The following is a 22,151-nucleotide window of genomic DNA, read 5'->3' on the forward strand; positions in this document are numbered from 1 at the left end:
TGTCTATGTGCAGTGCTACACCGCCTCCGGCTTGTTCGTACCTCACAGGTGGCTGTATTGACATTTCTGCGACGTCTTTTCTGTAGGAGAGAAGTAAACTTAGATAAGTGACATTATTTGGTTAACACAGATGGACACGTTGCGCCTGTGAGTGCTTTCCTGCAGGACAGAAAACACTGATTACGGAGACCTGCTAGCTTAAGGATAGCTAGCTAACTAACTATTAGCTATCCACCAGCCACTGCCTGTTAGCCGGCGGAGTTGAGCGTCTGTACCTGATTACAACCAAGGCAGCCACAGGTAAATTAAGCTGAATTGTTGTTTCGGTAATTTACATGTGCCTCTAACAAATGTTACACAGGAAGCAAATTCCTGGCAAGTTTAATGTTATTTTTTTAACTTACTAGTTTGTAATTCTGTCGCATCTTTTATTTATTTGTCAATATTATAATGTATGCGTATTTACAGCTTTTAATGTATGCTGTGTCTAATGTATGCAGCGACTCCTGCGCTGAATAAGTGCTGCAGGCTGCACAACACCAACAACTATTATTTTGTTATATGACTAATAACCTATTCCTAATATTTGCCTTGTTGTTATTATAATTCTATCATTAGTATTAGTGTCAGCTATAGGATAGTTGTAGTATTGACCCTTAAGGTTTTCATGAGTGAGTGCAGGATAATTTACCGACTGATTCTGTAACCCAAATACAGATGAATCCGAAATTGACTGTTTACAACATTAGTGGAAACAGCGATTTAAAGGAAAATCCTCTTATTTGCTTTTTGATTATATGACTCGGTGATGTTGTTGTCTTGGACTTCTGCACTGTTCTTCATATCTCAGGTGAATCAGAATGGCCCAGGGGATACCAGACGAGGTGATGATGAATACTTCACTGATCAAAGACCTGGCGGATGTGGCAAAAGATTCAGCGCTCCTGCAGGGTGTCCTAATGAGGATCGAAGAGACTCCCAATGCATCGGAGGTGAGAGGTGGAAACAGGTATTTTTAGTCGACCTGCACCGGATATCATGTTATACACAGCTTAATATTAAAGTAGCATTGCCTGGCATTAACATGTTCTGCCAATTCAGAGACCTTCTTTGCATAATTTAATGCATCTTGCAAATGCATGCTTTTTAATTGTCCCTCATATTCGACAGAATACTTGCCGTTAAATCCCACTAACCTGCTAGTGGGTCACTTCTTACAATTTCATGTGGTTTATTGTGTGATTTAATTGAATGGTGTATAACAGAATATACGGCATATAACACTTTCAGACAGTTTGGAATAAGATGATGTTTCCAATCTCAAGATACTTACATGTTTATGAAAGGGGCAAACGGTGGCCCTGTTCATATTTTGCATTAACATGTGATCCAATCACAACTGTACACGTCTAAGTACGTCAGTTCACACCTGACATTACAATGCGTCTCCACGTGCATTTTGAGTTGCTACATGTGGTCAGATCACTTCCCTGCTCCATATGCAAATAAGCACTTACATCATTTATGTTTGCAAACAAAGACAAAATGTGTTGTTGTTTTTAGGCAGTCTGGCTGTATTATGATAGACGGGTCTGTTGTCAATGTGTTTGTAAAAGAAAGGGGGCGGGGGGGCTCAGAGGGGCTGAATACACCCTGCACAGATCTACAGTGAAATTAGGTTTTACCCATTTTATATTGTGGTGGGCCGCCACAAATATACCAATGTGTGGAAACACTATTTAAAAATATTTACAGTTCATTATGAAACTGTGACAGGACAAATTAGATTGTGGCAGAGTAGACGGCTGTTGTAAGGCCTCCAAGTGATTAGATCTGAATGGCCCTGTTCAGACCTGGCATCAGCATGCGCCTTCAGTGATCCGATCACAAGTGGTTTACACCTGGCCGTAAAATGCACGTCTATATGCGTCTTCTCACTTCCACACATACCTGTTTATTTGCAAATAAACAGGTATGTGTTGTTGGTTTTTAACCAATCCGACAGACTGGTTTGTTGTCAATGTGTTTCTGTGTATGTGTGTGTGAGGGAGAGAGAGCAAGAGAGGGAGAGAGAGAGAGGGGCACGGAGAGGTTGAACGACACAGCTCTACACTGAAATAAGGTTGTCCATTTCTGTTCATTATGAAGCTGCGGTCAGAGGACATCAGTAGAGTAGTTGGTCCTTCAACGTGGCCCAGGACACATTTGCGTTCACACCGCTAAAAGAATGTGGACATATGTGACCCAGACCACCTCTGAATGTGGTCTGAGTGATCGGATCTCAAATGCGTCCTCTATGTGTCTTTGATGTGTTCGCAACTGCACTTAAGAGCTGACCACTTGTGATTGGATCACACGAGACACGCTAATGCCAGGTGTGACCAAGCCTGTGTGTTTAGAGGAATAGAAAAGTATCAAATCAAGGAGTGACAGAACAATCTTCTTTATATGGTTTTGATAAAAGACATTAAGAGTGTTATATATTCTTTCCCGACAGTGTAGGAGATAAAAACCTCATACAACCATAATACTTATCAGACCTGCACTGCCTTTACGTTTTACATTATTATTCATGCAAACTGCATGTGCTTACAGTGCTTGCTTGTCTTGTCATTCTGTGTTAGTGCACTGTTTGACATTATAACACAGGCAGCAGAGTTCTGTCTCTCAAAAAGGAATTTGTGAATTAATTTTGAGAAGCAGTGGCAGTGTGCTCACAATGGCTTCAGCGCTAATTAAAGCTTCAAGGGCAAAATACTTTGAAACATTGTGGCTTTTAATAGAACATTTCTGTCATTTCTGAAGAGATGTCTGAATGACAAAAAGCCATCACTGTAACAGACAGATGAAACCAGCAATGTCACACATTCAGTGTCTGAGAAAGGCTCATGCAACTTACACTGGCCAATTAGTTGATAATGGGACAAAAGAACTGAGAACACACTGTGAGTCGAGTTGTTGAATCCACTCATGTTTGAAGTAATTGCATATTCAATAAAAGAAGTTGCTTTGCTTTGTCAGAATTTGAATTTATAAAAAACAAAAACTAAACTTGATGAATGTGCATTTGTGTGTTGTGACAAAGTGAGCCCCACCCAGTAAGAGACTCCGTGGCTCAAAACCAGAGCGCTGTTAAAGTGGGCGTGTTCAATGTGAAGTCATGTTAGGAATTCGTTCTGCTTTAGGGCTCTGGATTTGGGAAAGGTTTTTGTTAAGCCTGTGTTTGCAATTACTGGGATTTTTAGTCCAAATGCTTTATGTTCATTCCCCACATGCCATGTGCTGCGCTTGTGTTTTTATGGCTCATCGCCGGCGACAGCCAGAGCCGGAGGCATGTTGTTTTCAGGTCGTCCGTCCGTCCGTCCGTCCGTCCGTACGTTTGTCCAGTTCTCGTGGACACGATATCTCAGTAACGCCTTGACAGAACTTCTTCAAATTTGCCACAAACATTCACTTGGACTCAAGGATGAATTGATTAGATTTTGGTGGTCACACAGCAATTATGACAAAATTTCACACAGATGGTTAATATTTTATATGAATGTGGATAAACAGGGATGTGACCTGAAACCAGTTTGACTAGTGGAGGTATACAACTGTGAGGCGGTAATTCTAGTTTTACTATGAATGCTGTTTTGATTTTTTTTAAATTTTTCTCACATTTGTAAGAAAGTTGTTTTCTTGTTTTTCAGCTGGTGACTTACGCCCCATTCACACTCTTTCCCACGCCCGTGCCTAAAGACGTGTTCCTCCAGGCTCTGGCTGTGCAAACTTACTACAACACACTGGTGGACCAGATCAGCCGGGATACAGACTTTCTGCGAGACGCTCTTGCCAGGTAGTATATGAGCTATAATGTCATAATGATGGCCTCCTCAGCAGTTTGGCAATACAAAACTCCTTCTAAAGATAACTTCTATTAACATAATAGAAGAACAGTGTGATGTTTTAAATAAGTAGCTGTCGTTGATTTTAACAGAATGATGTTCTTTGTATTGCAGCACCATTGCAGTGGATGATTTCACTGCGAGGTTGTTCAGGATCCATGAACAGATCCTGAAAGAAGGAAGGTCTCAGGTACAGCTCGCTGCTCTCAGGCTGCAGGGGTGTAAACTACTGAGCCCTGCTCACTCTGGCATTATATTCTTAAGGTTATCAGTTGTCTTTGGGGTGAGATCCCCTGTTATTGACCCATTAAAAAGGAATAGTTTGATATTATTATGATGATGGCACTTTATAAAGAATGAATGAATGAGGAGGATTGGACACAGACTTGCTCTTTTCTTCTCCTTTATTCAAACAGCTTAATGTTAAATCACAGCCTTTCACCTTCATCAGGGTCAAACAGGAGTAATAAGCAGAAAATCACTTTATATACTGTATATTCTCAAACATTCAAATCGTCCTTTAGGATAATGACTTCATTCACTAATAAAATCCCCATCTGTGTCACCTTTGCATTTCTCAGTGTGCTGCCATCTTGTGGTTGAATCAAAAAATAACAAAACCTCCAGAAGTAACGAACTTTGGTCTCTACAATAATCTGAATGATCTCAAAATGAAAATAAAAATAATGTTATGTTATAATGTTATTATCACTGCACATTTAATTATTAATAATCCTATTTTCAACAGGGATTCCACACTTTGTTCATACAGCACTAGAGATATTACTACATTTCACCTCATTGAAAAGTAATACATACAGTAAAGTTGTGTTTCTGTCCATTGACTAATCAATTAATCAACCTATTGTTTCACCTCCACACAATATCTTGGGCCAAATGATTATGAATCATTACGTTTTACTGATCTAGTCTGAGAGTTGTGTCTCTGCCCCTTTCCTTCAGTCTATCGTGTTGGGTCTCAATCGGTCTGACTACATGCTGGACCAGAGAGAGGACGGGACGTCATCCCTAAAGCAGATAGAGATCAATACCTTTGCTGCTAGTTTTGGGGGTCTCTCGTCTCGCACGCCAGATGTACACCGGTGAGTCGGTCATTACCTTGTCTCTCTTAGCGTTTTATAGCTGTCATAGAAAATATTTAGGTGACCAGTACATCACATGCAACATAGATTGTCTACTAGGACTGAGCAGGCGCTCAGATTTCGACGACTGTCAACCGTTTCCGGTTTTGAAAACAAAACAGAAACGCAACAAAACCACATTGTCTCTCTCACAAACTTTTGTCTAGGAAAATGACCTGGTGTTGTTGCTTTGAATAGATAGATGAAGAAATGTCTGACAGAGATTGCCACGAAGTGTCCTTCTTGTTGCTCGACAGACACATCCTTAAGGTGGCCGGCCGGCTGGAGGAGAGCCAGCGCATCCTAGACAACAACCCCGCCGCTGGTCTGGCTGGAGCAGTTGCTAAAGCCTGGGAGCTCTATGGATCAGAGAGGTGGGGATTAAGTGCAGTCCAGACTGTAACTGTTATTGTTATTGTTATGACTCTTCAATTTGAAATAAAATGATTAATTCTACCTTAAAGTGTCAAGTCTCAGCTTTTAAGGTTTATGTCAATATAAACCTCAGTATGTTTTGACTGCAAGGCCTGATTCTCAGTTGGCTAAGAAACCAGTGTATTAAGAATTTCTGCATCGTTTACCTGTTTAAAACAATTGTAAGAGAGACCTGTTGACTATCCAGAGTAACTAAATGTCCAGAGTAATGTCTAAACGTAGTGGTGAAGGTGTCTTAAAGGAGTAATGGTTGTCATTACAGGGCAGTCATCATGTTCTTGGTGGAAGAGAGCCAGAGGAACATCTTTGATCAGCGATACATTGAGAATGAACTGTGGAAGAGGTAAGCTGTTATTACTGAGGAGCTGCATTTGAGCAGGTGAACCGTTCCCCTCTAGCCTCAGCCAACTTATATTTGATCTGAAAATAATGCAGTTTTAATGGAAAACAAATCTACATCTGCCACTGTGTCTCTTCCCCTGATGCCTCATGGCCATTTGAAATGAGTTTTCTACGTTTGTGGTTTGTGCCTCAATTCACATATTTCGCTCCTTTTATCTTTCGTGGCATCTTCCTGCATTTTTGAGAAGTTTGGACATCGTTCAGTTGGAAATGGACTTTCAGGAACCCACAGTAAACGTGAAGGTTTTTCTCCCATGTGTTTCAGAAACATTCCCACAATAAGAAAACGGTTTGACGATGTGTGTAAAACTGGATCCCTTGATCAGGACAAGAGGCTGTTTGTGTAAGTCTGCTTAATGTACAGTAATCAATTGTATGAAATGTTATTATTCACAAATTAAAACTGTACTGTTTGACTTACTGTGGATTTTGTGTCACTCTATTTCAGCGATGGCCTGGAGGTCGCAGTGGTGTACTTCAGGAACGGCTACATGCCTCAGAACTACGTCTCTGAACAGGTCTCAACTTATTTCTTTTTAGAGATCATGCATGTAGGACTGCCAGATGAAACTGTTGAGAGACTGATGCAACTCTTTTTCTCCTTTGCCGCCGCATTACACATGAATTGACAGAATAATCAGTTGCTTTCTTTAGACTCTATTAGATTATATAAGAAAAAGCGGCTTTTACAGTCCTCCATGAATGGAGGAACGTTTCCAGCTGTGAATCATTTCTAACACAGAACTTATGTATGGTGCAGACTTGGGACGCTCGTCTTCTCATGGAGCGCTCTCTGGCTGTGAAGTGCCCAGACATCAGCACTCACCTGGCAGGAACCAAGAAGGTCCAGCAGGTGCTCGCAAGACCTGGAGTCCTGGAGAGGTTCTTCCCCGACCAGCCTCAGGTAGTGGAGCAGATCAGAGCGACGTTCGCCGGCCTCTACACTTTAGACATGGTAAGAGTCTGACACATGCTGCAGTGCTGTTTTTTATTTCTTTTTTTTTTATTGTGAAGTTGTTTATGAGCCAGACGTAAATAAATCACAGTAAGTGTTAAAATTAGAATTTTAGTTTTTCCCTCTCCTCATTTGTTTCCCTGTTGTTGATGTTGCTGATGTTCCTTCAGGGTCCAGAGGGTGACAAAACTGTGGCAATGGCTCTGGCAGCGCCGGACAGGTTTGTCCTGAAGCCTCAGCGAGAAGGCGGAGGTACGATTTACAGAAGCGTCTCTATAAATGGATTTCCCATTTATAGAGACGCGACCCTAAAACCACATGGGTCACCAATCAGCTCGGTCTGCTGCTTCCTGTTCGGGGCTGGAGAAGTCGTTTTGAACGTCACTATCTGTACGAGCTAAGACTAAAAACTTATTAGGATAATATTAAACATGTTTTAAAGCTTGGACGATCCCCTCACACCAAACGATCGAGATGATGGGAGTTCTCCACAACTGAAGCAAAACTCTCCTGATTTTATTCTGACATTTGAAATTCAACCTGACAGTGAAACTGCTTGGAAAGTCGTGCGGTGTAATGCCGGCATAAGTCGCTTAAGGAAAGTCCCTAAGCAGAGAAGTTCACTCTCAGTGCTTGATTGCTTAATATTGAGTGTTAGTCTCTATGTAAATATTATATTATATACTCTGTAATATAAATATTGAGTCAGTTTCTTGATGGTTTATTGACACTTCATTATAATTTTTTTTTCTCACAGGTAACAACATCTATGGATCAGAGATCTGCCAGGTGCTGGAGGGAATGAATGAGAGCACAGAGAGGATGGCCTTTATTCTGATGGATAAAATCCATCCCGCCCCCGCACACAACTTCCTGCTGAGGCGAGACGCTCCTCTCCAGATCAGTAACTGCCTCAGTGAACTAGGAGTGTTTGGAGCATATGTCAGGTATGTAATCTCTAATTCACTGCTATAAAATACATTGTGTGCATGGATTTGTTTCAGATGAGATATTTAAATAAAACTGTTTGTGCTTTCAGCGCTAGTAATTCATTACATCGCTGCGCTGTAAACAGATGGAGCTGTATAATTCCAAGTTTATTAAAGGATAAAAGTAGGATTATTACATTTATTTTGATATTATACTCACTGCCAATAAGGACAGGGAGGGGAAATTGGACAAAATCCATAATATAAGCATATTCAGCTGAAGCTAGTCATCAGATGACTAAAGTATTAGATATTTTTTGTGGGAAATTTCCTTTTTGTGTTCATGTGTTTACACCAGCTCATTGATGTGTTTTAGTGAAGATGAACTGACTGATTCAGACTTTGTTCCCAGAGCTTGGAGGACTGTGAGACACAGCAGACATATTAGCTGTGTAGACATTTTACCTGTAAAGCTACAAGAGTTGCTATTTTATTTATCCGACAGATGTAATACATTTGTCAAATGTATGAAAGGAGTCACGTGTAGCGATGACCCGACCGGAGTTCCTTCAGCTCATAGACTGTAAATAAAGATGGACGTAGTCTCCGGGACGTCACCCGTAGGTTTCTGAGTGGTTTTGAAGCTCTACAGAGAATTTTAGTGTCTTTTAGCAGCAAACGGCTGTTTTCAGCGAGATCCTCTGATAAACTGATAAACTGTTCCAACTTGTCGTTAAAGACTAGCTGCTGAACACAGTGCAGCATTTAGCGACTAAAGAGCCAGATCTTGTGATTAGTTAATAGAGATCCAAAAAGAGCCGGAATGAAAACTCACATCTGCTAATGTTGTTGTTTAATTCTCTATCTGTCGTTTCTCCTCGTTTGCTCACAGGCAGGGTAAAGACATGGTGATGAATGAGTGTGTGGGCCATCTGCTGAGGACCAAGAGTTCGGAGCACTCGGACGGAGGCGTAGCAGCAGGGGTCGCCGTGCTGGACAATCCTCTCCTCGTCTGACACGTTCCTACTTTCTGGGCTTTCACCAAAAAAAAAACAAAACAAAACAAAAATGCACAAATGGACAATGACGAAATGAAGGTGGCACATTTGAGTCACATTTTAACTTTGGCTGCTACAGTGTGAAGACGAGGCTGAGCAGATATGTCATTTATTGTGACGCGGATCAGGTTCAGTTGTCGCTCACGCCCCTGGAGGATGATTCAGGTCTCCTCCTGCTATCAGAGCTGATGCAGTAGACGAACGTGTATGACTTCTGATGTAGCTTGGTGTTTGTAGCGACAGCGACTCCAAAGAGACGACCATGTTTTTGACATGATGATGATTCTGTTCAAAGTTCTCAAATACACCCTCAAGTGCTTTAGATAGTTATAAAACTTAAAGCCAGTAAGTGATTAAAAACATAATTTTAACATAAAAATATGCTCAGTTCAGTAAATTCTCCTTATATGAAGAGACGATCGGTTCTTTGTTAAATGCAAAATGAATCATAAATTATCTCTAATTTGTCATTTTATGAGAGTAGATTTTTAAAAATATTTTAATTAAAAGCCTCAGTGTCTCTCTTTAAGCGACATGATCTCTTTCCTTTACTGGAACATTTCTGTTCAGCTTCACGTTAGAAATATGGTGTGTGGGCCTAAACCACCATATTATGTCAGTCTTCTGTTACTACATCTTCACTGAGGTTCTTCTAAAGCGGTGTAGACACTCTGTGTTAAAGCTGTTTCAGAAATCAAAAACATCTTACAACATATTTCAGCACAGTCCAACACCACTGCAGCCTCCAGGCAGCTTTCTGACAGTTTTAATGTTCAGGTTTTGATTCTGTGTAATTTATATAATTGGAAAATTGGATGTTTTTCAGGCTTAGTCATCGTGTGTTTTCATGTTTTATATGGTTTTGCGGTTGCTCCAGTTTGACTCTCTTTTCAAGAGCAGTTTGGCTTTTATCAGGAGTTTGACATCTTGCATTAAAACAGAACAATCATCATGATGGCAAAAACTCTACAAGTAAAAGCCCAGGTTAACAGGAATAACAGGAATACTGTGCACTGCTAGTTTTTAAAAGAAAGTATAGAAAAAATCAAGTGTCCTTAAACAGCCGGTTTTTGTTGTTCCATCAACTGATGGGCTTTATTTTCTTATTTTTATCAGCTGAACTGTGCTGAGTGCTTTAATGGTTGAGACAGACGACTAACAAAAACTTGACTTTCACATGACTTCACACTGATGAGAACAGATGATGCTTGAAGCTGGGTGGTGAACTGTACATGTAATTATGCAGAAAGTAATAATACTAATGCTACTATTGCTACCGCTACAGTATTTCTAGTATTACTACTATAAATAATAATAATCATAATACTCATAATAATAAGAAAAATATTTTAAAAAGTATGTATTTTTTTACAGTAAGGGAAAACAACTTATGAATGCAGGAGATGTTGCGTTTCAGTGACAGTGGATTTCTTTTGACAAAGAAATGTCAAAGCTGAGCCACTCCAGCTGTGACCATGAATGATATTTCTATTGAAATTGCAGCAACAGAAAGTCGAATATCTCATCATCAAAGTTTCAGGGTCAGACTCACACACCACAGCTGCCCCCCTCTGCTCGACTCTCAGGCCAAACTTCACAGGTCATTCACTCACTCATTTTGACCTCTCGTGGTGCATTCTGGGGTTAATACTGTAACTGGAAATATAAAGATATGATGAAGGTGATGAATAAAAAACAAACTCTGTGATCAGTCGGTGTCGAATTAAATTCATTTAATCGGGTCATATTTATTCTGGTCCCAGACAAAGGACATCCTTAAATCCTTAAAGCGTATTACACCAAACTGTGATGCAGTCAAGGTCATATTAATATCAGAATAACAAATTACAGTAATAACAGTTTACAATAAGCATTCTTTATCGTCTTGACATTAAAGGTTACAACGACCATTGTAAGTTATTACAAAAGCAAGTTTAACAGTGACTCAGCAATTATTCATAAATGTTAGATACCACACATTAATACTATTAATGCATTATTAATACCACACAAAATACTGATCAGCAGCTAATGGAAGAGCTGGTTTGAGGTTATTGGTCCCAAAGGAAGTTTGACCAGTTATTAAACACAAGGCTTCAGCTACTTTTCCTACCAGCAGTGTGAATGTTTAATGGCTATTGAAGGAGCTTTTGCTGTTTGTTTTGTCGTCTTCTGATTGGCTCTGCTGGCTTCCTCCTTCCCATCTGACTCCGACCTTGAGTGTAACCTAAAGCTCAGCGCGCCAAAAGGAAGAGAGTTAATGTATACACATAAATTACCACTTATTTACCTCTGTTACCTCCGGCTGCCCCCTACACATGCCCATAGAGCGATCTTTATCAGTGGTTGAAAATAGTGTCCCTGAGGCAGATGTTTAAAGAACCACTCACCCTTAGCACCGACTTATCCACTAGTATAAATCATTAAACAGTTTTAGCTTTAATATCCTGGAATACTCCAACACTGTGTTCAATAAAGACACAAAAGGTGATAATGGTTTGTGTGGTATTAGCTTAGGGACACTGTGTTTGTTCACACTCGTGACTTAGATGAAGATCAGATCACATATAATAACCAATCAATGCAGAAAACGGCTCATTCCAAAGGGGTTCGCTGACTTTTTCTTGCCACTGAACATGTAGACAGTTTAATACAAGATAAAGAAAAATAAAAGAAACAACAACAGTGAAACAGTCACACACTCATCGTCTGCGATTGTTTCTGCACCAGTCAGTGTTGGGGAAGCTACCGATTCCCTTACACTGCAATGTCGGCTTTGCTTTGTCTGCAGTAACCGCTGAGGTATGTCCATGATGATTCTTCCTCGAGCTGAGCTTCAGGAGGTTTATCCATGACGTTGCTGTAGCTGTGTGAGCACTGAGCGACCCCTCCCCCTTGGTTTTTGCATGTGCACCAGACAAATGTCAGGTTTTTGGGATAGCCTGTCTGAAGAATGCATTGCCTGGGCATGCCTTCACAAGTGGTTGGGGGCTGGTGAAATGGAGTTCAATTACAGTGCAGAAAGCTCAGTACAGTAAAGAATCATAAAATAAAAATGTATTTTTGATTTAAAAGAAAAATCTTTCCTTTTATGGCCCTAAATTTGTTTAAGTAGTAGTAAGTGAATTTAGTTGAACTACCATCAAGTTACTGCAAAATGTAGTTAAACTACTTATTTAATTACTTACACTGTCATAAGTATAAATCGCACTGGATGATCTGAGAAGACTGTGACTTCAGGGCCTGTGAAGTGAGACTGGTTGGGTTGGTTATGGGGGAGGCAGACACAATTACACTATGTCAGAGGAAGACCGAGTCCCACTTTGAAGCTAGTCGCCTCTTCAACACCTTTTTCTCAGAAGTGCGGTGACACTGACAGGTATTCGTGGCTGAGCAAGGTAAGCCAATGTTTACTATCATGTAATGAATGCACATCAACTGGTGAAGATCTGATGAAGATGTATGATGATCTGAATGTCAGATTCCTAGATTCAGGTTTTGCAGATTAATCTGACTGAAAGACACACGATGTAATTTCTCCTCATTCTGTTCTTAGTTTCATTTTTATGAACCGTCTCCACCATCCAGCAGCATCTGAGGGCTCAGGAACTAAAATACTGTCTGCGTTTTAAATTGGGATTATTTCTCCTACAGGTCGCATCAAACGTCGTGGTTTTAACTTTGACTTGTAACAGGACAGGAACTCCTGAGCCCCGCACACACTGCACTACATTAAATCATACGACTGGTTATGTTGCTGCTCTTGTGTGATGCTTGTGTTGTGTGGCTCAAGCCCTGTTTGGACTGGAGGGGTTTCTCTGATGATTTTAACACTGCCTGTGCTGGTCAGTGATTGTAATCCCACCTGAAGTCATGTGTTACACCCACCACAGTGATAATTACAGCTGCAGTTACCATCTGCTTTTCTGTCTTTCTTCTCTAACCCCTTAATTTAAACTTGTCTGGAGCAGAGTCCTTTTATTTTAAAGTGGATCTCTGAGTTTTTGCTTCTGCTTTTCATTCATATGTGTATATTTGTTCCCCGAAGGTTTGCTGTGTTTTATCCCTCAGGCCCACAGCGATGGCAACCAAAGTAATTCTCGAGCAGCTGATCACAAATGCTGAAAGACTAAACAGTTTGGTGGATGAAGCGAAAGAGATGGCTTTTCAACATGGGATTTTATTACGGACACCCGAGACCCCCAATTCATCTGAGGTAGGGGCAGCCACACAGATTCTTCAGTTGTTTTAATTTTATGTTAGTGACTGGTTTCCATTAGAGGGTGACATAAGAGGTAGAATCCCATAGGTTTGGAAACCAAGCATTGGAAGGAATTTAAGCAAAAGTTACCAATTTATCCATTTCAACAATGTCACTGGTGTGTTTACAACATGTTTCTTCTGCCCCCAAGTGGTGAAAATGCAACTTTAGGATTTTCAGACATGTCAAAAAAGAAGAAAAAGACATCAAAGTCACTAGTAAAAATCAATGAAGGAGCTTAAAGGAGCAATTTATACGTTCTCTTATTGCTGCATAGCCAATGTTAGCATTAGCAGCTGTTGACTTACCAGTCTACGTTTGTGAGTTCAATGTCAAACTTTGTTCCTTTACTCACCAAGAGCTGTCTCAGGGGAAAGCAACCCTTTTGTTTTGCTTTTATTGCCATCACGTCTTTTCTTCTACTGAGGTTAGCATGCTAACCAGCTAGCCCAGGCCCGGTCGGACTGTCTCGTCACTTTCCGATAGCGAGTCACTGTAGCATCCACCCTGTCCTTAAGAAGTAGCACCGCTCAGAGGACGTATTATATCCTCTTGTCTTATGAACGCAACAATGGCTGAAGCTCTTGGCAAGGCTGCTAAGTAAACAGCTGTTTATGCTAACGTTGGCCATGTAGCAATAGCAAAACTTACAAATAAGTCCTGTAAAATTGTTTGTTGTTGTTTATCACATTATGTTACATCAATATTCACTTTTAAATGAGAGATGTATAATTAATTTTTTTATTTTAATTTCTTCATTATTTATTGAGTAATAAATATTGACTCCTCTATCTTTTTTTGTTTCTTCAACGTAATGAGTGAATACATTTGTTTCATCTTTTCAGGCCGTTAGCTTTGCCCCGTTCACACTCTTCCCCTCTCCTGTGCCCAAAGCCACCCTCCTCCAGGCTCTGGCAGTGCACACTCACTTTAACACACTGGTGGACAAGATCAGCCAGGACCCAGACTTTCTGGAAGAGGCTCTTGACGGGTATAAAAGAAGGATGATGACATGAATTAGAAAATTGTGTTGATTGTTGAAGCCTTTTTTTTACTAAAACCATGTGCAAGTTCAATTAATTATGCTCCCATGTAAACTGCCTTTACCTGCCGTGATTTGCAAGGTGATGAATACAAAAGTTCACTGAGGTGTATTGTTTGATGATTTCTCTTCTTCTGCATCACAGGACTATCCAGGCAGATGATTTCATAGCCAAGTTGTTTGACATATACAGAAAAGTGCAGCAGGAGGATCGGACACAGGTAAGAAACTCCATTTATAATGTCAACAATGTTTCGGTAACCTGGCTTTGAAACACCATTTTCTCTCTTAGGATAAAGATAATTGTCATTTGACATTTTCCTTACAGCCAACAAACATCCCGTAAAGACCAAAACAAACAATGTATTTTAGCATTTACTGACTTTCCTACAATATTTGAGACAGTCAGTCCCAACAGCAATGGTTCCTACTGGAGACCTAATTCTCTATGTTAATGTGTCAGGGACTATTATATATATATATATATATAATTTCAGGTTAGCCAATTCAATCATTTCTCAGTGCAAATGAGTGGGTGAAGGTTTCTGTCAGGCTGAGACTAAAATAGAGTAATTAAACTAAACACTCCCCAAAGATCAAAATGAGATCATACAGATTGAAATGATTTATTAGTCATCATTTTAATTAATTTTATTAGTGACATTTGAGTTTGTAAGTGAATTGTGAATCTTCTACTTACCAGTCCATAGTGGTGGGACTGAACCGGTCTGACTACATGGTGGATCAGAGGGCGGATCGAACGTCGTCCCTGAAGCAAATAGAGATCAACACTATTGCTGTCGGTGGTTTTGGCGTATCTGACCGCCTCTCTGTTGTGCACAGGTGCGTGAGGAGGACCTGTTGATCAATTAGGTTTAATTTAACCGAGTGGGGTGGTATGTTGACTATGTAAAGTGTATGTTTGCTGTTAAGAGGAATTTACGAAATTTACAAATGGTGAGAGCAGCGTCGGATAAACTCAACCATGATCATGCCCCGCTCATCTCGCCCTCTCAATGTGTCAGGCACACGATGAAGTCAGTTGGTCTGTTGGAAGAGAGCAAGTGTATCCAGGACACCAGCAGGACTCCTCGAATGAGTGCCGCTCTCGCCAAGGCCTGGGAGCTCTACGGACAGCACAAGTAAGTGCAGAGGTTGAGGTCAACATATATGTGATCTGTATGTGACGTGTAAGTGTTTCAACAGAACAGTTAGAAGAACAGAAGATGTCACAGCCAGAGAAATGCAGGTTTAGGTTGATCACATATGATAACCACACAATAACACAAGTCCTCTGCAGAGAAGCATGTTTTCTTACTACCCAGCAAATCCTCTGTTGTCGCAATCCGCCAAGGTGGAGGAAGATGGCACTCTGATTGGATTATAGCGTGATTGATTAATTAAGAGACTTAGTACAATCCTTTTGAACTGTGCACCTGGCACTGTGACCATTTTTTTCTGCTTTTAAACTAGCAAAAGTAGATCTGGACTAAATGCACTTGCTCCATGAATTTAGATCGTTAAAACAGAACCCAAAATGTTTTCAAATTGTGAGTCCATCACATTCTCATGAATGCGATATATTAGAAAGACCTCAAAGATGAACTGATTAGATTTTGAGAGTCAAAGGTCAAGGTCACTGTGAACTCACAAACATGTTTTGAGCCATAACTCAAGAATTCACTTTCACTTTTTCTTTTATTAAATTCCTTCCTTTTATTAAAGTCATCATTACATTCTGTATATTATATGAATCTGGACAGATGTGGATGTAAAGTGCAATTTGACTGCTTGGCAGAGACATACAACCACGAGGTGGTAATTCTAGTTTTTTCTATTACCCCATGTATTTTCAGTACTTGTTAATTTGATTTGATTTCTTGGTCATCCTAAATTAAATCTCTAGAGTAAAGTGTGAAAAACATTGAACTAATATTTCATTACATTTTCTGTTTCCCAGAGTAAAATAATTATCACACTGTCCAATAACAGTCAGTGTTATTTTCATTGATTCGTTTAGTAGCAACGTGGTTGTAAAGTAGAATGATAATATTTTACCCCTGAGGAAGAGATTAGCTATTTTTGAGTGCATGTTATCTTTATCCTTGACTGAATAATATCAACAAATGAGCAATAATCTTGATTCTCGTCCTGCAGGGCAGTGATTCTGTTTCTGGTTGAGGAGGTCCAGTTGAGCAAACTCAGCCATCGGACCATCGAGAGGGAGCTTTGGAACAGGTAAGCACGGAGGATTTATAAGATACTTTAAGTTGTTATATGTCAAAATGAAACACAACATTTTCTAATTTCTCAGTCTCAACTCTTCAGATAACATTTTGTGTATGAAGAAAATTACTTTCCCTCTTTCTGTGCAGGAATATTCCTGTTGTCCACAGAAGGTTTGACGAGGTGTCGAGAAGAGGATCTCTCGATGCCGACAAAAGATTGTTTATGTGAGTGCATTTTTAAAAGATGTGAAACATTTGCAGTTGAATTTTGAATGACAGAGAGGGATCGTGGTTTATAGTTTAAGGTTCTTAAAAGGAATAGTTTTGTTTTGTTGCTATATGCCAACCCACTTTCGTACCGAGTTAGATGAGAAGATGGATACCACACACACGTCTGTATGCTTTATAATGAATGTAGTGCCTGCATGCAAAATGTAAAAATGATCATTTGTGGTTTTAGAAGGGTTTTTATTAGAACGGTATTTTTTTTTTTTTTCTTTTCAAAGACAGAACATGAACAGGACGAGGGAAACAAAACAATAAATACAGGACGATTAGTCAAAGAACAAGGGGATGGAAGTTGTCATGGTTACGTGCTGAAACTGTTTTACTGGGCGACCTCAGTAAGTGGTCAGAGCTATAACATGTTAGTTAGTGAGCTTTAGAGGTCCTGGTAGGTCAGGCTAGCTGTTTCCCCCCGTTTCCAGTCTATAAGCTAAGCTAAGCTAAATTCCTGCTGGCTATAGCACAGCTAACAGACTGATATTGGTCATTCCTCACCTACTGCAGGACTATTCTTTAAACTGTCATTTTGATTTTGAGCCTCTCAACAGTTGTAGTATTTTGACAAAGCCACAGTTGATCATCTCCTTTAGCTCTGCTGAGGACATTGCTAACAGGTCTCACAAACTCTAACTCTGCAGAGATGGATTGGAGGTAGCTGTTGTTTACTACCGCTACGGCTACATGCCAGAGCACTACACTGAGCAGGTAAGATATGAATATTCCTTAATATCTGTGTTACTTTTAAGCTGAATTAACCCATTTTTTTTGGCAACTTCTGAGCAGCAGAACCAAGCTGTAAACACAAATACTGACACATTGTCACCTTATAGATTTGAACAGTTGAACACGTCCTTATTTGCACATGCAGCAGATTCAAGGCCACCACTCACTCTCCTCTTAGCTCTGTTTTGCTCTTTAATAAACTCCCGAGGGAAATTTCTGGCTCCACTGTTAAATGTGTCTGTCTGACGTCGGTGTTGGGCAGGTGTGAACTGCAGAGTTGAGTGATAATTTTTTGCGGGTTCATCTTTTTCAGCAGCACTTCTCACATTATGCATCCAGTGTTTATGATAAAAAAAAAGGACTGGGGCAGCTTTAAAGCTGCATTAAACAATTTTTGGCCACCAGGGGGCAGAAAGTCTTCAAAACAAACTCAACAACATGCAAAATAACAAAATAAAAGTGAGACCTAGTAGAACAGAAGCTCATCCAGAGGTGTGACCGGTCATCAGGTTCTCTGGACCTTATGCTTTTCAGCATAAGTGATCTGATTTTGATATTTAGTTTTTTAACTTCCTGAAGTGTTGTGTTGTGTGTGTTGTGTGTGTGTTGTGTGTGTTGTGTGTGTTGTGTGTGTTGTGTGTGTTGCTCTGAACATATTTGTATTTTTCTTTAAAAAAAAAAAAAAAGGAAAAAGATTAATTCATTCATTAATTCAATGGAAAGGAACGTTTCCAGCTGTGAATCATTTCTAACACAGAACTTATGTATGGTGCAGACTTGGGACGCTCGTCTTCTCATGGAGCGCTCTCTGGCTGTGAAGTGCCCAGACATCAGCACTCACCTGGCAGGAACCAAGAAGGTCCAGCAGGTGCTCGCAAGACCTGGAGTCCTGGAGAGGTTCTTCCCCGACCAGCCTCAGGTAGTGGAGCAGATCAGAGCGACGTTCGCCGGCCTCTACACTTTAGACATGGTAAGAGTCTGACCCACACATACATGCACAGTTTTATCTGTTACAGAAGAGGTGATAAGGCCACATGAGATACTAGGATTCGTAAGGACAGAAGAATTGAATTTGCCAAATAAGACATCTGAAACCTGAAACCTTGTCAGTACAGAGAGCAAGAGTTTGCATTAGCACAACCACTAACACTATGTCAGCCACTAACAGTTAGAAGCTATCAAATGACATACACAAATATAAGATGCTAACTATGCTAACCGCTCTGATATGTCTGCTAGTCTCTGATTTTGGTCACAACAGACTCCTCATCTGAGTCTGGGTCTGTCTGAGGCTAAAACATGTGTGTTCACTTACAGCATAAAAGCTGGTGCTGGTCCAGTTGGTGTCCTGAAAGACATTCTTCACACAGGAATGATTATGTGTTTGTCACAAAACTAGAATGAGAATAAAAAGTTTTTCACACCAGGGTCCAGAGGGAGACCGGACTGTGGCCATGGCTTTGGCCAACCCAGACAAGTTTGTCCTGAAGCCTCAGAGAGAAGGAGGAGGTAAGATGACATCAGCACACCTTCTGAAAAAGCTGGTGTGTGACATGTGTTGGTGCTGTCTGACATGTTCTTTGAGATGCTTCACATGTCCATTTCCATTTGATGAACATCCCTCATACCGCATGTTACTGGGATACAGTTTCCTGAATTTCAAATAGATCTTTACATCGTTATAAGTCACTGACTGTAACACTGACTTCACATGACCTCACATGTCTCCGCTTTCCGACTTCAGGGAACAATTATTTTGGAGAGGACATTGTCCGAGTTCTACAGGAGGTTAAAGGTGATGAAAGGAGAGCTGCTTATATTCTGATGGACAGGATCCGACCCAGGATCGAACAAAACATCCTGCTGAAGAAAGGACTTCCACTCAAGCTCACCTCTATTTGCTATGAAATAGGAGTTTTTGGAGCCTATGTGAGGTACAACACAGTCGAGACAGAGACACATAAATGTGTAGATCGCCTGAATCACGAAGAGAGTGTCTAACCTTTTAACCATGATGCATCTGTGTCTCCGTGCAGGCATGGACAAGAGATGGTCCTCAATGAGGTTGCTGGTCACATTTTAAGGTCAAAGAGCACCGAATACGACGATGCAGGATTGATGCGTGGAATCACGACGTTTGACAATCCTCTCATCATCTAAACAGCTTCAGGAAACACATGCGGACAGACAAAACACAATCAAATCAAAACCTATCATACATTTGGAAACATGCACACAATGTTCAGAAAAAAACATTTGTATTGATTGAGATGTTTTCAATGATTGCTTGTGTTTTACCCAAGTGTTGCACTGGACTGGGCTCTCAGGGCCACCGTAGCAGGAAATGCAGGCAGTAAAAAATTAACAGAGATAAATGTCTGGCTCTCCCATCAGTTTAGGAGAGAACTAACTTGGAATTAACTTTTCCTCTGTAGTTTTCGTACATGTCTAGAAATGGAGAAACATTTGCAGTTCCACAGTGTGAACACCAGGTGGCGGCAAAACCAAAGAAATTTTCCACTCACAGCGAACACACACCAGGAGATCTGCACAGTTCAAACCAAGCAAACAAGGCCACAGGGTTCATGTCTGTTGTTGTGCATCACTGATTTAATCTTAACCATGCTTTGATCTTTGTAAGATTCTCATATGTTTTTTAATGTAAAATCTTAATTTGAAAACTAACGAGTAAATAGAAAGAGTAAGTAAACCTACTATTTATGGTACGATGTTGATAATGATGTTGAAATATTGCTTGCTTGCCCTCTTGTTAATGATCCCGATACAATAATGAGGTCTACATACACTTTGCCTTTCTACCAATGAAGCGTTTGACCCCATGTGTCAATAATTAATCTTTGAGTGTATGTGCACGTGTTAAACAAGAGGTGGATCAAAGAACGGGCTATCATGGCCTCTGACAGTTCTAGATTCTGATTGGCTGAGAGGTGTGGATTAACTTTAACAAGGTCTGTGTTTCAACCTTTTAGTTTCAGATAATCCATCCAGCGTTTTGACTGCCTACTGTCTCCTACCTCCATGAGTTTCTGTATCATAGGTGTTTCACTGTCAACTTACTAACAGTTATTCCACAACTTCCAGCCAATCAGAGTCTACTCTGGCACAAGTAAAGGTTAATATCTTACTCTCCCATCATCCATTACAATCATAAAACTTACACCTCCTCGGGTATTATCCCTTTCACAAAATCCAATCCAATCCAGCCTCGAACAGCACCACTGTGTTACTGTTATTCTGTGCACTTCCTGTTTTTGTTTCTTCTTCGTGATTCGAAGTCTTTGGTGCTGACTTGCAAATGTGACACATTCCAGTTAGCATCCCAGGTCATCAAACAGAGATAGGGGTCATTGTCAGCGAGGACCGTCGGCACCAGAGAATCTCCCACAGGAAACACTGCAGCATGTGCTTTTTTTTTAGCTGTCAGAGCAGCTAAAGAAAAATACCTCTGTGTTTTGTTCCTTGTTGCTGTTGTCCAAGAGAGAAGGTGAATGTAAGGTTACAATAGCATAGTTTACATGTGTAACATTTGGATTGCCTCAATTGTTTTTTGTTTTGTTTTTTTGTGTTCAGTGTCACATGATTATTGTAGGAAGTTCAAACCAGCCAACTTGAGCGTCTGTCATTAATTTTTACTTTTGCTTCTGGCTGATGTGTCTGTTCCATTTTCATTCTTTACAGTATGTCTGCAAGATTTGCACTTTAAAATCACTTTCGAGTGTCAAACAAGGACAGCGGTATTGGAGCCGAGCAGCCTGCTGATGGATTGAATTATGCTCCTCCTGATTTACAGTTTATTAGATCTGTATGTGCAGACTGGGGGGAAAAGTTCAGCAGAAATTTGGTAGATCCAGCAACTCCCAAGTTTTGTTTTCTCTTCAAATCCCACTACTCAGCTGTGACCGCTCACAGTCCAGCTCCAGACCAAACATTCTCAGTGTAATAAGCCACTTACACAAGCATTGGCCCAGTTAGCTGGCGACCTCTCCCTCTTAAGTGCGAGTAGAGTGTGTGGATTAGAGTGTGTGCCACACAGGCAGAGGACAGAGGAAGTGAATCAGGATGTGGGTCATGGCAGGATGAAAGTGGGTCAGAGTCACCCTGCTCTTCTCTGCTCTGCTCCACAATGAGGAAGGTTGGTGGGGGCGATGACGTCAGCAGGTTGTTATATATATGCATGTCTGTGTGAATGTGGTTGATCAAAACACTTCTTGTGAAAATGCATTCAATGTATTTGTATGTGTGCTTATCCTCTGGTTCTGACAGAGAAGACACGCAGCACAGGAGAGTTCTTTTTTTTAAACCACATAGCGCTCGCTGCTTTGTTCCTACCACTTCCACTACATCCTATTAACAAGAATAGCTGGAAGTAAAATCACCGCTGTCAGTGGCGGGAACATGTGTCCCCCCAGCTCTCATTGTACCTTTGCCTTTTACATTCTCTGCTAAGACCACAACTCCCAATTTCCTGCTGTGGTATCAGTGTTGGTTTTCCTCCCGGGATGCTAGAAAACATCTATGAATTAAGCCTACAGCGGATGTCAGCTTACCTTTATTACCGTCTGTCCAGGAAAATGCATTACCAGCATCACACTCAACACTGCTAAAAATAGGCCTGTCTCCCTTCTGTAGAACAAACACTGTGCAAGTGCTAAAATTAAACTGCAACAAGGAAATGTTGTGCAAATATTAATATTGTTTTAGCCGTGCTAAATCTAGGAATTGCGACGCTGTTTCGCTGGTCAGTTGATTGGTTGGTCCGCCAATTTGATCCAAAGTGAAATCT

The 22,151-nt window shown here is 40.5% G+C and overlaps 2 protein-coding genes across 2 annotated transcripts; both read left to right on the forward strand.

Moving 5' to 3' along the window:
- Window positions 1–10,519, forward strand: gss (glutathione synthetase). Its single transcript, XM_022757585.1, has 13 exons — window positions 1–300; window positions 851–992; window positions 3,693–3,838; window positions 4,002–4,077; window positions 4,851–4,990; window positions 5,287–5,403; window positions 5,727–5,807; window positions 6,132–6,209; window positions 6,315–6,384; window positions 6,627–6,821; window positions 6,992–7,073; window positions 7,579–7,768; window positions 8,643–10,519. Exons 2-13 carry the CDS (start codon window positions 861–863, stop codon window positions 8,764–8,766), a joined length of 1,431 nt encoding a protein of 476 aa, XP_022613306.1. The 5' UTR covers window positions 1–300; window positions 851–860; the 3' UTR covers window positions 8,767–10,519.
- Window positions 10,520–12,889: 2,370 nt separating this feature from the next.
- Window positions 12,890–19,507, forward strand: LOC111230735 (glutathione synthetase-like). The gene is made up of 12 exons (XM_022757565.1): window positions 12,890–13,024; window positions 13,915–14,060; window positions 14,257–14,332; window positions 14,815–14,954; window positions 15,137–15,253; window positions 16,269–16,349; window positions 16,487–16,564; window positions 17,263–17,329; window positions 18,123–18,317; window positions 18,775–18,856; window positions 19,092–19,281; window positions 19,384–19,507. Exons 1-12 carry the CDS (start codon window positions 12,890–12,892, stop codon window positions 19,505–19,507), a joined length of 1,431 nt encoding a protein of 476 aa, XP_022613286.1.
- The last annotated feature ends 2,644 nt before the right edge of the window (window positions 19,508–22,151 follow it).

Source organism: Seriola dumerili, unplaced genomic scaffold, assembly GCF_002260705.1.
Source record: "Seriola dumerili isolate Sdu_G_001 unplaced genomic scaffold, Sdu_1.0 BDQW01000283.1, whole genome shotgun sequence".
In the NCBI taxonomy this organism is placed as follows: domain Eukaryota; kingdom Metazoa; phylum Chordata; class Actinopteri; order Carangiformes; family Carangidae; genus Seriola; species Seriola dumerili.